The sequence below is a fragment of the Ostrea edulis genome, chromosome 9 (genome assembly GCF_947568905.1).
Source record: "Ostrea edulis chromosome 9, xbOstEdul1.1, whole genome shotgun sequence".
NCBI lineage: Eukaryota > Metazoa > Mollusca > Bivalvia > Ostreida > Ostreidae > Ostrea > Ostrea edulis.
In genome coordinates, this window is record NC_079172.1 from 34,110,293 (window position 1) to 34,126,388 (window position 16,096).

Genomic DNA, 16,096 nt, shown 5'->3' on the forward strand with positions numbered 1-16,096 from the left:
CAATACACGTACCTTCAAAATAGAAATCATATTGTCGCATAGCCTAACCCTTATCATATACCAAACGACATTCATATTGAATCGTGGACGATATTTCGGCTATTACAATGAGAGACCATCTTGGCCGACAAATATACGTAGAGTGTGCCGTTGGAACACATAGACACAGTTCTGTACGTTAGGAAATTAATGCTTTGTGTTTTATGTATCACGCAATGAGATTCTGGTCATCGATACTCACAATGTACATCAAGTGTCAATGTCGATAGATTTGTAACCAGCCCATCTTTTTTCTTCTTCTGTTCTGCGCGTAAACAGTTAATTTGAGTCTGTGAGGTAAATATCCATTTTATGCATATGAAAAGTTTCACAACTATGACTTGAAACGGATGAATAAATTCTGCCACTTGCACTAAACGTGTAAATGTGACCAGTAAACTGGATTTGGTACTAGGAGTCGATTTCTGCTTACAGAAACTACATAAAACACAGTCAGTACAATTCTACTTACCAGCCGACAGACAAGCGAGAGATAGAACCACGAAGACAAAGAGCGTTAATCTGCTCATGATTTCCAGACATCAATTTGATTCTCTCTCTCCCTTTTATATGCAAACGAAGACGTGAAATTTTATGATTAATTCTAATTCATAAATCAAAACACCCTGAACATTTCCTTAATTGTTGTTAAATCAGCTTTCTTATGCATGAATGACTGATGTGCATTTTGCACATGACAGCACAAATCACGACTCAACGACGCCTTGTGTCTGCAGACATACCTACAGAGATGAAAACATCGCAGTAACCCTAACGTTTCGTTTTTGCGTTCTAAACCACCTAAACCTGAAATATTTGTTTTTCTTGTTTTAAAACTGAAAATAGAATAAAATGCTAATGGTTAATTAATCAGAAGCATTTAATTACATCATCAGTATAATTACTTAATTATCATTGTATGTTTTTATTTTCGGATATGCACCAAATTACATCATTAGAGGTCTCAATATTTTCATACCAGTTAATATTGGAATTACATTATAACATGCAGTGTATCATATGAACACAACGCCCATGCGTGAATATATGTATGTCTTTTACGTGGAGTAGAACACTGGCCAATTCAATATGACACATGTTAGACCAAATTTCCTTCGATAGTTACTTTTGTCAAACTGTTAGTGTTAAGATTTGTTTTACTTTTCAGAGAATAACATGTGTAATTATGTACATAAGTATATAACATAAAGTAGGGGTGTCGAATCGAGAAAGAAATATGATTTTTATTCTTAACAAGATTGCTACTCGTGGCCAATGTCCCCCACCACCTCAAAAGGAATTGATCTACAAAAGCACAATAACTCCTGTAACATTTGTAGAACAAACAACATTAAGCATTTTAGGAGGAATTGCGTCCACGAAGTCAAGTGGTATGGACGGACACATGGACACCGGTATTTCTATGTCCCCGTCCGCATTGCAGTGGAGAAAAACTATTTGGGGTAGAGCAACATAAAAAAAAACTCAAGAGGGATCGCAAGTTCAAGTAATTTTCTATACTCTGTTACATTTGCCAATAAAAACTTATCATCATAGTTTTCAAAATCTTATCTTGCCTTGATCTTGGTCCACTGGCACACTTTCTGCGATGTAAACAGAGAGTAAAAACAATTCAAAAACCATAGAAATTCCTAATCAGGCGGAATGCCTGTGTGTCTCTTACAAGGATATAAGCTTGTAACAACAATTTCTCATTATTTTAACTATATTTTAAATGAACTTGGCATTAATTCCACTTATGGTAGTCGTACTCATACTCCAACTCCCTTTCTAAAATGAAATTCTTCAAAACCATGCTTCAGTTTTATACACATTTAATATCCCAGTGAATCAGTCGGATGAATGTAAGTTACCCTACCTATACTGGATTCCTAAACTTCATTAAAAACCCTTACAAACAAAGATACATCGCTGGATCCAGTAAGTGCTCTACCAAGCCCTCACGAAAATATTAACAGCTGTGAAGGAGAAACTTCAAACTTACTGTGCGACTACATATACCAGAAGTGATGTAAATCAAATGTGGATTCTATAAAATTCTAAAGAACTTCTAGTAAACTTGAAATCACAAAGCTTTAATCAAATCAACAACATCAAAACGTATGACTTTTCAGCACTTTACACGACCATTCCTCACGATAAATTAAATACTAGACTTTTTGATATCATAAACAGCTGCTTCTTCAACAAAAATATCTAGTAACCAGTCATCCAAAAAAACTACTTTCTTAAACACCACTCAGATTCCACGCACAAATACTCTGAAGTTGAAATTAAAAATATCCTGGAGTTCCTCATTCCCAATAGCTTTGATAGTCTTTGGTGACCAGGTCTTCAAACAGTCTGTTGGAATTCCCATTGACACGCATTTGGCACCTTTGTTAGCTGACTTATAAAGCAAAATTTATTCGAAAGTTTCTATATGAGAAGAAAACAAAAATCTTGCTGTGGCCTTCAATGATATTAGATTATCGACGACATTTTATCTATTAACAATGATAGTTTTCATTCTGATGTCGATTCGATATACAGTGAAACTTCTCTAAACCGGCCGGCTATCGGACCAAAAACAAAAAACAAAAAAACCGGCCGGTTTGGAGGGGAGGCCGGTTAACCGAGAATTTAGCATTTAGAGACATTTTATCTCAATATTTACGATGTAGGTACTGTTCCCTTTCTTCTGATGATCTATGTTCAATTATCGACGGAGATCAAATTAGTCCGCTTGTACCTATAGGTAATTATACATGTGTAAATAATAAGAAATGTTCTCACTGAAAGCATCTAATTTTAAACTGAAAATCTATAACAGGAGTCCGATACATAAAGAAAACAAAGAGGCATATTGGAATTCCTCTTACCTATAATAGCTCTGTTTACATGCATCGCTTACATCATTAACAAATGTTTGACGTTTTTGAAAAGTACAGAAGTAAATATGAAATTGTTATTAGAATATTTCTTAGGAATTTGAAGTTTAGGAAACCAAGAAAATTAAGTTATCTTTTAATAATTATCATTAACAGTCATGGGTTTGTTTTCTTTATTAACTACTGCTTATTTCCATACAATATAATGGTGCAACGATATGGCGTTTGATACTGTATTCATTCAATATGTTCCTAACTCTTTTTTACATTTTGTACAGAATTTGGAAGGGTCACTTGGATTAGCTAAGTGTCAATTAACACCCTTGACAGCACAGGTAAACAATAGAAATTGAAGAGGCCACTCATGTTTTTCACACCTCCGGTCGATAATTTTCCACCTGGCCAGTCGGTCAATCAATTTGCACACCTGGACGATCTTGATCAATTCTGGCCAAAATTGTCTTGTCTTCAAAAAGTGGCCGGTATGATAAGGGTAAATTACACATGTTTGTTAATAAATGTACTTTAAAAAGTGGCCGATGTCGGGTTTTCAGGGGTGACCGGTTTTGTAAGACTTTCTTTGTAAGGAAATGTTAAGAATTTTGCCGAGACTTTGAAAATCGGCCGATATTAAGGGAGAACCGGTTTTCTAAGGAGCCGGTTTGGAGAAGTCTCACTGCATCCCTGTGAACTCGAAATAAAAGACACCACAGAGTCGTCCACTTCTGCTTCATACTTCGACATTTTATAGATATATGTATTAAAGTGATTCGCACCAGCTGACATTTGGAGTACTATCAATTTTTTAGGATGTGTATTTTTAAGTTGAAGGAGAATTAGGAAAAACTGAGGTCGCAATGCTTGTTATTGATCTACAGTGCTATAATCATATTAACCTTTTTGCACTTAAGATTTAATCTATTAAACGTGATTTGCCTGTTAGTGTCAATACGATAAAAGCAACACAAATCAATCATTACATAAAATAGATACATAATCATGTCTTCTAACAATACAGATTTTTGAAAAAAGTTTAAAACAAGTAATAAAACCTTTTTGTACTTGATATACGAAAAAATTAACGATATCAAACATGAGAGTTTAAAAAGACACATCAGGGGTAATGTCAATTTCTAAAATTTCACATAATTTTCAAGGTCTTGTCCTAAAATTTAAAATTGAAGTTTTAAAAAGTGGGGGTTGGAGACCATTTTTGTTTTATTATTTGCAAAAATAATGACTTTGTATACAAAATTTGGAGTAAATTCATTTAAACTTTTTTTAAGAATCGGTGTTCTGTTTGGAAAAATATATCAACCAAATTAATAAATTACAACATTTGATGTATTTCCAAGTCTTAACTACGTGTATCATAAATTCTTTATCATCATCATCAATCCCGCGACGGGTGACGTCGTTGGGGAGGCAAGAGGGATGAATCAGCAGAGACCCTTCTCTACTCGGTTCTGTCTTGGGTCGTTGTGATGAGTACTGGCATAGATAGTGTGGTCCACTCCTTCACATTATCTGTTCAACTTTTCCTTTGTCGGCCGCGGCAGCGTCCACCCTATACGGTGCCCTGTAGTACGGTCTTTGCGAGGCTGTCGTGACGTACGACATGACCAAACCAGGCCAGCTTGCGTCTCTTGACCATCTGTAGGAGGGTTTCTTGGGGGCCCACCAGGCTGGTGACCTTGTCTCTGACGAACTATTTGGTTTTGTGCTCCCAGTAGTGGATGCCGAGCAGTTTCAGTAGGCACTTGTTTTCAAAAGCCTGGACTTTCCTTTCGGTCTCAGCCAGGATTGTCCATGTCTCACATCCGTACAAGAAGATGGAGATTACGAGAGACCTGTATAGCCTGTACTTTGTGTGGAAGCTGATGCTGCTCTTCCATATTCTACTGAGCCTCGCCATCGCTGATGTTGCTGTGGCTATCCTGATTCGGATCTCTCCAGTGCAGGTGTCATCCTTGTATAGCGTTGCCCCCAGGTATTTGAAGCTTGTCACTTCCTCTAAGGTATCTCCGTTCATAGTGATGTCGCTTGTGCTGTTGACCATCACTTTGGACTTTTCTGTGCTGACCTCCATGCCATAGGTCCCTGCCCTAGGTCCCTGCACTGTCCACCAATCTGTTGGTGAGGTCCTGTAGTTCGCTGTTGCTGCCACCCATGAAGTCAATATCGTCAGCGAATCGGAGGTTGCAGAGATGTCTTCCACTAATTGAGTATGGTGGTCCTGGAGCGTCTCCTGCATAATCCTCTCCAGGAACAGGTTGAATAAGACGGGGGAGAGTAAGCACCCTTGCCTCACACCAACTGTCGTCTTTAAGAACTCTCCCGACTGGCTGTTCAAGAGGACTGCACTGCTCGAGTTCATGTAGAGGGCCTGGATCACCTGTACCAGATGGTCATCAATGCCAAAGTTTCTCATGATCTTCCATAAACCATCATGCCAAACTCTATCGAATGCCTTTTTGAAATCGATAAAGCTGTGGAAGAGGTCCCGCTGTTGTTGGAGGTGCTTTTCAATCAGCACACTGCAGTTAAAGATCTGCTCCACTGTGCTCCGGCCAGCTCTGAATCCTGCCTGTTCTTCTGCCAGCAGCTCCTCCGCTTTGGTTTTCAGTCGGTTGAGCATGACTTTGCTAGGGTGGCTGATGAGGCTTATTGTCCGATAGTTCTGGCATTGTCTTATGTTGCCCTTCTTTGGTCATTGAATGATCAGGGATTGAGTCCATTCTCTTGACTATCTTTCTCCTCCCATATCCACTGACAGAGTTGTGTGAGGGCCTTTGTTGTAGCTTCTCCTCCACACTTCAACAGCTCGGTAGGGACGTTGTCCACTCCTGGAGACTTTCCTGGTTTCAAGCTGAGGATTGCCTTTTCCACCTCCTTCTTTAATACAGAGGGACTGATTTCCTCGTCGTCAGGAACCTGTGCGTCTTCCAGTATGCTGGTGTCTGGGTGGAGCTGGTAGTTGTAGAGGCCGCTACAGTAGTCAGTCCACCTTTCCAAGACTGCTTCACTGTCTGTCAGAATATTTCCATCTTTGTCCTTTATAACAGGCGTCTTAGGCTGGCTGGTCTTGGTGAGGGTGTTGTAAGCCTCCTTGCTGTTACCTGTTCATAAATTATAAAACTGAAATACACGTATAGGAGTATAAAAATAGAAGATATATGAGATGAAACAGAAACTGTAATATCACGTAGATTAAGAACTTTTTGATTAATCAATCCTTCTGCCACAAAATATAGTCCCTGCAAAACCCTATCAAAATTTGAATTGACACTTTTATTCAACTGAGCTGGATAGGGTTCAGTAATAGATGTGTAATATGTTCGTACCAATAGGATCAGTATTGAACCATTAAATACTTATTTGTAGGATCCTGCGCAATTGTGCTCAAAAGCTCAGGAGCTAACATCCTTAACGGCAAACTAACAACTCAACTTAATGATAAACGGGATGATTTCAACTTCTTCATCGTCAACTTTCCATATTTGTATAGCCATATTCCATTTTCACCTGCGTATGGTGTTCATATATATCAACTGTTTCGATACGCAAGAGCTTGTTCTGCGAATGATTAGTTTTTAAATCGAGGTTATTGACAAACAAGTTGATGGTACAGGGGTTTCAAGAGTCAGCAGTTCGCAAATTCTATGGTATTTATTATAATCTAGTTTGCCAACCTATCATTGGGCGAAATGCTGTCTAATTTGTTTCATACCGATAGTTAGGCCATTTTTGGCACAATGAATTTGACCACAAATAACTCAATTTACCTGATCAAGATATAGGACTCACGGCGGGTGTGACCGGTCGACAGGGTTACTTACTCCTCCTAAACACCTGAACCCACCTCTGGTATGTTCAGGGGTCCGTGTTCGCCCAACCCTTTATATTGTTTTCTTTACATGATTTATGAGATTGATCAATGTTCGTTATCTTCACCTTTCATAAGATAGAAATCGGAATTGTGATGGAATACCTATCCACACGAACGAAAGGTTTACCATTACAAGTATCAACATCGTAGACGATTTGGAAATACTTTGATTTGCGATCTCTATTAGATAGTCTAGTAAACATTGTGATTATAAATATCAACCTCCACATTCCACAGTAGAGTGGTTTTCAGAAGTTTGAGGAACGCATTGAGCAAATAATCGCGGAACAGAAAAATCTTATAGTTATGGGCGATTTCAAAGTGACCGAATACAAAACGTTTAACGACCATCAAGAAAAACTTTCTCTACCAGCGAAACCTAAGAATCCGGTATTTTAATTGATCATAATGCAACATCAAAACAAATGACGTTTCAGCTTTACACGACCATTCCTCACGATTAATGAAAGACTGGACATTTTGACATCTTAGACAATAGCTCCTTCAACAAAAATGGAAAACGGAAATATTCCTAACTAGTGATCAGTCTTCCAACAAATCACTTTGTTAAACACCACACTGATTCCATGCACAAGTACCCTGAAGTTGAAATAAAATATATGCGAGAGTTACTCATTGACAATAAAGTCGTAGTCTTTGGTGATTAGATGAAAGGTGAAGATAACGAACAGTGATCAATACCCTAACTCCTATAAGCAATACAATATAGATAGTTGGGGAAACACGGACCTCTGGACACACCAGAGGTGGGATCAGGTGCCTAGGACGAGTAAGCATCCCCTGTCGACCAGTCACACCCGCCATGAGCCCTTTATCCTGATCAGGTAAACGGAGCTATCCGTAGTCAAAATCAGTGTGCCAAGAACGGCCTAACAATTAGTATGAAATACGTCAGACATCATTTGACCCGATGATAGGTTGTATTGACAAACTAGATCGTTATAACAACCATAGCGTTTGCGAAATTCTGACTTCAATCGACATTGTTGAAACCGCTGTACCATCAACGTGTTTGTCGGTAGCTTGCCTCGATTTAAAAACTTACTATACGCGGAACAAGCTCTTGCGTATCGAATCAGTTGAGATCACAGGCAATTGCATGGCTTGGGGGTCGAATTTACTATATAAAGAGTAAAAGTATAGAACTCTAAATATAGGGTACCCAAGTTAGCCGATGTAAAAACAATAAATTAATTGATATAAAATTCTACGTTGTATTTTAATTTTTCATACATAATCAATCTACATTACTACCAAAGATATCATTTCTAAAATGAATTTCTTACCCCAATGCATAACATGAAGTCCATAATAGCCCCAAGTGACTGAAATTTTTTAAACCGTCTGTACTTTCACAATCCCAGCCATTAAGGTAGTTATGGCTAATTACCCCAAAAAGATGGAAGGACTCATAACGATTTAGAGACTCAAAACTAATATTTATCAACATTGATTCATTATAGTACATAAGTTATGCTAATAACAAGTCTTTATAAATATACAAATGTCTTATTATGTCTATTTTTCTCTAAATCACATTATCACAGGTGTTTGACGATTTATAATAACGATGTCAATGTGGGTAGTTAGTGGCACCGATGAAAATGACTGTGATAGTGAAAGTACAGACGGTTTAAAATTTTCAGTCACTTGGAGCTATTACGGACTTTATTTTATGAATTGGGGTAAGAAATTCATTTTAGAAATGATATTTTATGCTTCACATTCTATTTGATAGCTTGTTGCAATGCTCAAACACTCTGTGTAGTCGTATAGTGTTAGGGCCCAGCTAAAAGTCAACCAAAAAATAATACGGAATTTTGGGATGAACTTTGGTAGTAATGTAGATTGATTATGTATGAATAAATTAAAATACAACGTGGAATTTTATATCAATTAATTTATTATTTTTACATCGGCTAACTTGGGTACCCTATATTTAGAGTTCTATACCTTTACTCTTTATATAGTAAATTCGACCCCAAGCGATGCAATTGCCTGTGGTTAAGATATATAAACACCATATGCAGGTGATAATGGAATATTGCTACATAAATATGGGAAGTTAACGATGGAGAAGCTGAAATCATCCCGTTTGTCATACAGTTAAATTGTCCTTCAACAGTATGTTGGAATTCCCATGGTCATTTTTAACGTACTGAATTTTAAAACACCATCTAATCTCATATTTACACAACTTAATCAGTTGTCTTTATCATTGTAAAAAAAATTATTATATAAAGTTTTACTTGGTTTAATTAAGCCAGATTATTTAAATAAGGATTCGATATGTATTAGAAGCTAGAAAGAGGGGAAACAAGAAATACATTGTACTGATTCAAATGCACTGGATATACCCAGTGTTTCAAGTGGCTTTGGGTGAATAAATCAGAAACTCAACAAGTGTGTTGCGTTTTTAGAGAAATTATCTTGGATATTATCAACATACATCTCTAATTTCATTTTAGATGGATGGGTGGATACATATGGAGACGTCATCATTGCCGGTGAAGGGCTGCAAAATTTAGGCCCATGCTCAACGCCTATGGCCTTTGAGCAAGGGGATCTTTTTCGTCATTTTGAGGAGAGAGGTCTCACCTGCTGTGACACGTAGCCTCGGTTTTTGTGGTCTCATCCGAAGGACCGTCCCATTTAGTCGCCTCTTACGACAAGGAAGTGGTACTGAGAACCTACGTAAACCATGATCCTTGTTCTTATTTATCTTATAATCACAATTATTCATTAAGTCTATGCACGCTCATATTGAAAACTAGCATTGCTGCTAAATATGTCATCCCAGATAAATAAAGGATACCCTATTATTATCATTACAACATCCCGTGAATACCTTGAAAAACAGAACCTCACTCTTTGTCAGATTTAGTCAATAAATAGACGGTAACAAAAATACCGTCGGGGGGGCAGATTAACTACTCTTCCTATGAAACTACCATGTACAAATTCTAACAGAATGTTGGATAACACACTTAAGTGGAATATTTACTTATAATTACCAGTTGTTCCGGATGTATAGGCATTTTAAAATCATTTTTTCTGGTGTGTGTGGGTTTGCTGTCCTTGTTCGGATTGGTTTCTTCTCTTACAATTATTTGATGATTATGAACTAATGTAAGGTGAAGATAACGAACAGTCAGCAATTTCATAACTCCTATAAAGAATACAAAATAGAGAATTGCGCAAACAAGGACCTCTGCATGGGTAAACCAGAGTTGGGACCAGGCGCTCAGGCGGAGTAACACAAATCACTACCGTGATCTACAGAACGCTAGGACGACAGAAAAATACGAAGTAAATAACCTTCAACATTCCTTAATAATGTTAATAAATGCACAAAATGCATACTGCATGTCAAAGATGTTCATAATTAAAAGTGCATGTCTTTGAAATGATCATTTCTCATAAAGAAATGATTGATATCATCGCCCCAGATGCTCGACTAGAATTTTGTTTTACATTCGTAATAATGGAGAATATCAAATCAGTTATATCGGTTAAAAAGGCAGTGTATAATGAACTCAAACAAAATGGAAGTAACCACTACTAAACGAACGGTCCATCATAGTCGTGCATTCTATTTGTAGTTGTGTTATACGCGAGGTGTAACATGAATCGGATGTCAAAAAACGGCGGTGTTGACTGATAATCATGTGAAATTTTAACATAATGAATGTCAAAATATACATACATTTATTTTTATTAGTTCAATAATTATCAGTTATGGATTTTGACCTGTGAAAATTCTGATGTTATCTACAAACTTTTTTAAAATATAGACGCATGGTAATGTTCAATTTGATTTATTTTCTATTCCTTATAGGATTAATTACATTGACAACTGTTCGTTATTTTCACCTTTTCATTCAATGGCTACACGTAAGCATAATCTGTCTTAATGGTAAAGTTGGTTAATATTCATCTGGAGTCGTATGCATAAAAATTCTTAAGTCCTTAAGCATATACTTAAGTATGAATTTCCTGCTTAGCAGGTTGAGATTTTACTTAGCATATTGCTTAGCAGATTGCATAAAACTTCTTAACTCTTAAGTATATGCTTAGTATATGCTTAAAGTTAAGCATGGTCGTTACTTGTCTTAAGTTCTTAAGCATATTGCTTAGCAAGAACAAAATGGCTGACAGAAAACAGAGAACATTCAAACCACGAATTAATCCCTTAGAATCAATGACAGCAGCAGAACTGCAGCACAGATTTAGATTTGATCAGGAAGGAATTGAATTTATAACAGATTTAATTCAAAATGACATTATGCCTTTGACCAACAGAAATCACAGTGTACCTGCAATTGTGCAAGTCATGGTTGCCTTGAGATACTATGCTACAGGTAAGATGCAGCTATGTAGTGGTGACAACTTTGGTCTTCACCAGTCAACGGTTTCAAGAATAATTCAAAGAGTTACTACCGCTCTTGTTCAACCAAATATTGTCAAGCGATTCGTTTCCTTTCCAATGGACCCAGGAACTATTCGGAAGCACCAGGTTGACTTTTTTGCCATTGCTGGTTTCCCTGGCGTGGTTGGGGCGATTGATGGAACTCATGTGCGGATTATAGCTCCCAGTGAACACGAAGTGGAGTATGTCAACCGGAAAAACTTTCACAGTATAAATGTACAGATTGTATGTGATGCCAGTTATAAGATTTTAGACATCGTGGCAAGCTGGCCGGGAGCGACTCACGATGCCAGAATACTGAGGGAGAGTGGTCTATTTCAGCTCTTTCAACGACGTTTATTGCCCGTGAAATGCCATCTTCTCGGTGATAGCGGTTATCCTGGGAAAGACTGGCTGCTGACACCTTTTTTAAATCCACAAGCTGGTCCACAGTCACGGTACAACAGGTAAGGAAATTAGGGCCTAATATATATCGGAGCACTTTGAAAAATAAACACTTATCGCTTATATTACGAGAAATATTCTTATATTCTCTAGTAGCACACCCATCATGATGAGGACACTGCTGTTCATCCAAATTGTTGGGGTTGCTGCTTTCGGTAAACGGTACCGAGACATTTCGACCCAGTTTAAATTCGCTCGCCCCATTCTGCATAACAAACATAGATATCATTCATGTTAACTATTACGAAAGATACAAGTCGAATTTTTGTTGTTGACATGCGTGTATCTTTAAAACTTTAGAAAAAACATGGCTTAGGGACTAACATAGAGTACAAAAATAATAGATTAAAAAAAAAGAAAGAAAGAAAATATACAGCTCAAAAGTATATTCAAAACACTAACGCATTCTGGATTCTAATATCCATCTTAACGTGGATATACTTTGGAACTGCATATTTTCATTCACACACATCTCTCTTTCTTCTCTATCTATATATGAATGTAACACACACCTCTGACACCCCCCCCCCCCGCCCCCAATTATTTTTCTCAAAGTATATCTTCATTTTTAAAAGGTCGCATAAGTGCACTCGCACCCTTGTTGAGAGAACAATTGGTCACTTAAAAAGACGGTTCCATGTTCTTCATGGAGAAATACGTCAGCATCCTCAACGTGCCAGCAATGTCATCATAGCATGCGGAGTTTTACATAACATCGCAAAAATGTTCAATCTGCCCCTCCCTGACGATGATGACAACGCAGATGCTTACAATGACAATGGAAATGCCAATGACCACATAGTTGCAGATATCCAGGGTACAGATGGTCGAGCTTACAGAAACCACATTGTTTCTGCTCATTTTATGTAAACAGGTATGTGGTCACTGCGTAACAGTAAATGAAAAGATACAAATAATTAAAAAGGTACTGGCAACATTATTTAATTCAAGATTATAGAACTATTTGATAATTACTAAATGTGAGTAAATTCGTGTCAAAGCGCTTATAATTCACTACTTGTATCTACTCCTTCAATTCTTTCAATCTGAAGTCGTATAAACTTGTTTCGGAGGGTGAGATTCTCAATTTCTAGTTCTAGCTTCTGCTTTTGCAGATGCGGGTCAATTACGGTGTGGGTGCAAACATTGGTAGGACATGCGTTTGGCTGTGGGACAGTAACAAAGTTTATTTGTTGCTGCCCATCTCCAGATTCACTGGTGCTGATGACATGGAGATCTTGAGTCACAAGGCCATCTGATTCACTGAAATAAAAGGAATCGAATTCTTATACATTGATAAGTTTTTGGTGGGTTTTTTTCAATTTTCAATCCAAGAATTAAGAAATGGTGTATAAAATTCCTGAACATACATCGTACTCGCTGTGGTTTCCGTGTTGATCTTTGGTCTGTCGAGCATTAGATATGTTGTGTCAACTGTACCAGGGATCCCACTGATACTTATATTGTTGGTACCAATAACACTCCCAACTGCTTCTGCTAATGGCGTTAAAGGCTTTCCCGCTGGTCCACCGCCTACAAAATTAAACAAAATACGCTGGTGCCAAAACAAGTAATGATGAATAATGTAGTATAATTCTAATGTTATTTATTACAATTGTTTTGATTGGACAAAAACAAATCTAATCGTGAATTTACACATCAATAAATCCAAAAACGCTATGCATACGTACATGTACTCGCCTGAAAACAAATAACAGTGCGGAAAAACTATTCAAATTTTTGAAATTGATAATACAGGGAATCAAACATTTTTTTTTGGAAGAATTTATTATGTGTAAATTCTGAACATTTTACACACAAACTTAACATAAAAGTGCCTTGCACTTTTACTCCGTTTGTGAGTAAAATGTCCAGAGTTTACACATCGATAAATTCTTTAAAAAGAATGTTCAATCCTATAATATATCTATCAATCGATATTGCATATAGAGATGGTAGCAGCTTGGACTGGTTGCCTAATGGGGGGGGGGGGGATAATTGATGCGTTTGAATGTTGGGATAGAAGAATACTTGCTAGTATAAAAAAAAAAATTTAAACTAGGCAATTATGTGTAATTTCGAAATTAATGCAAGTATTTATTCTTTAGAAATAAAAGAAAATAATTCATACTCAAATGCATCAAGGAATCAAAGACTGTCTGAAGTTTGTAATCAGTGGCGGATCCAGAGGGGATCCGGGAGTTAGACCCCCCCCCCCCTTTCGTCACATGATTTTGCTAAAGAAAAGTATAAATTACGCATCTTTAAGATGTACCCCCAATTTTGAAAACCAGAATTAATTGTACCCTCCCCTTCAAAATTCCTCGATCGGCCCTGGTAATAATTAGATGATGAAAAATTGTTTGAAAAATTCCTTTTTAAGTGCCTGTTTTGCATAGATAGGGCCAGCCTTGGGTGGGTAATTCTGTGTAATTCTGAGTAAAGTAGCCGTTTGCAAGTCCTTTTGATTGCTTGAAAAAAAAAATCACACATCATAATAATTATGTATTTTCTGTATAATCTAGAAAACACACAGCTTGTTGAACATAATTCAAATCGAACCACAAACCATGGGACATCCTATATTTATTTCTACATTACAAAGTCTTACTTATTCTATCAAATTTAAGATGAAATCACCAAGGTTGTTTTTTTTAATTAAATCAAGGTAGATCTATTCTCATTCTGAACTTTTGTCATAATTTAGAGATTTCATAGTTAAAAAAGCAGGTGTCCGGGTAGGGCGGAGTTAGCGCTCTCGCTTCTACAGTAACAGTTGTGACCCGAGTTCGATCCCCTAGTGCCAATATCCGTGCATCAAAGGGCCCCATTGCAAATCAATTTCGAGCTTCCGTGGGTTATCCCTGTACTTTATGCATGCACATTAGATTTATTTAGAAGGGTCATATCGATCAAAGGTTTTACATTATTCATATTTTTCTGTCATTAAGTTAAATTAAAAATTTCTCAAAATAGCAATGGCTTATACGTCACCTATGTAACCTAACTTTCCACACTTACTTTTTCATGATTTATAAGGATCTATTCATGACCGGAAGAGGGGGGGGGGGCAAAAAAGGGACATAACCTTTGAATAATATTACGTCATTTCAGTCAATGACGATGCATATTTCGACATTTTGTTTACTGTGTATAACTTTGTGCAGACTGCGATATTCGAATTTGTTGAGGATTTGATTGCTGAATACAGAAACAACATATGATATTGGGCCTGTTTGGATACATACTAGATGGTACGGTAAGATAACATACAATTAGGCTACCCTCGAGTGCCTAGGTCTCTATTTATTTATAAATGCGATAGTAAAGAAATATAGTTCATCATCAGCACATTATGGGGAATGGATTTAGTGCCTGTCTTGTTCGTGTATGTTTTTCGAGCAAATTTGAAATGCATACTATATATATACTATATAGATTTAATATATATTCGTTTACCCGTTTGTTTCACACTACGTCGTGCGTCTGCCAGCTCTGCTTTCCCCTTCATCTGCATATTGTGCCATTTCTTCTCAACCTCCTCCACCGTTCGCTTGGTGGAGGAAGAGGCATTGATGGCATCTGTGATTTTCCTCCAAATCTCCCGTTTCTTTAATGTCGTAACCCCCGTTCCGAATTTAGCTCGAAGGATACTTTTATGTTCTTCTACACACTTGCTTAAAAACAAGCATTCATCTGCTGTCCAATTCGGTTTTCTTTTCTTAGTTGTCTGCAATGACTGACTCTCAACACCTTCTCTTTCTGCCATATTTTCAAGGATCAATGCAGATGCAGACGATAAAATCGGATATAACGTCATATAAAACGACATTTGATTTTTGGTCTATTTATTTTATTAACCTTGCATAACACAAAAAATTATAGTATTTCATCATTTATTAGCGATACAAGAGAGACTTATCAAGAACATGTTCAACTCCATGCAATCTGTGCTTACGGTAAAGTGAAAGCGGAAATGACGTTTGACATAGCAACGATAAACTTAAGTATATTGCGATGTACTTAGCTAAAAACAACTAAGCATGTTGCTTAGAAGTTTTATGCAACGGAACTTGAGAATCTTACTTAGCTAAGTATATACTTAAGAAATTTAAGTATATACTTAAGAAAATTCTTAGAATTTTTATGCATACGACTCCTGGATGCATTTAGTATATATTCTACAAAGCCACTATCCTTGCTCCTCACGATAATACTAACTGCTGTTGTGGAGGAGAAATTGAAACTTACTGTGTTACAACATACGTGCGAGTTATGTAAGTCAAATGTGGATTCTATAAACTTCCAAAGAACGTTTTGTAAATTTGTAATTATAACAAAAATTTCTAAAATCAACAACATCAAAATTTCAACACTTAACAC

General features: G+C 36.9%; 2 protein-coding genes across 2 annotated transcripts; one reads left to right on the forward strand and one right to left on the reverse strand.

Annotated features, from left to right (window-relative positions):
* The first annotated feature begins 11,008 nt into the window (after positions 1 to 11,008).
* LOC125674626 (putative nuclease HARBI1) lies at positions 11,009 to 13,000 on the forward strand. Its single transcript, XM_056148173.1, has 3 exons — positions 11,009 to 11,715; positions 12,289 to 12,587; positions 12,829 to 13,000. The coding sequence occupies exons 1-2, from the start codon at positions 11,042 to 11,044 to the stop codon at positions 12,581 to 12,583; spliced, it is 969 nt and encodes a 322-aa protein (XP_056004148.1). The 5' UTR covers positions 11,009 to 11,041; the 3' UTR covers positions 12,584 to 12,587; positions 12,829 to 13,000.
* On the reverse strand, positions 12,581 to 15,829 carry LOC125661437 (myb-related transcription factor, partner of profilin-like). The gene is made up of 3 exons (XM_056148174.1): positions 15,173 to 15,829; positions 13,084 to 13,246; positions 12,581 to 12,976 (listed from the first exon to the last, which is right to left on the reverse strand). Exons 1-3 carry the CDS (start codon positions 15,543 to 15,545, stop codon positions 12,718 to 12,720), a joined length of 795 nt encoding a protein of 264 aa, XP_056004149.1. The 5' UTR covers positions 15,546 to 15,829; the 3' UTR covers positions 12,581 to 12,717.
* Between the last annotated feature and the right edge of the window lie 267 nt (positions 15,830 to 16,096).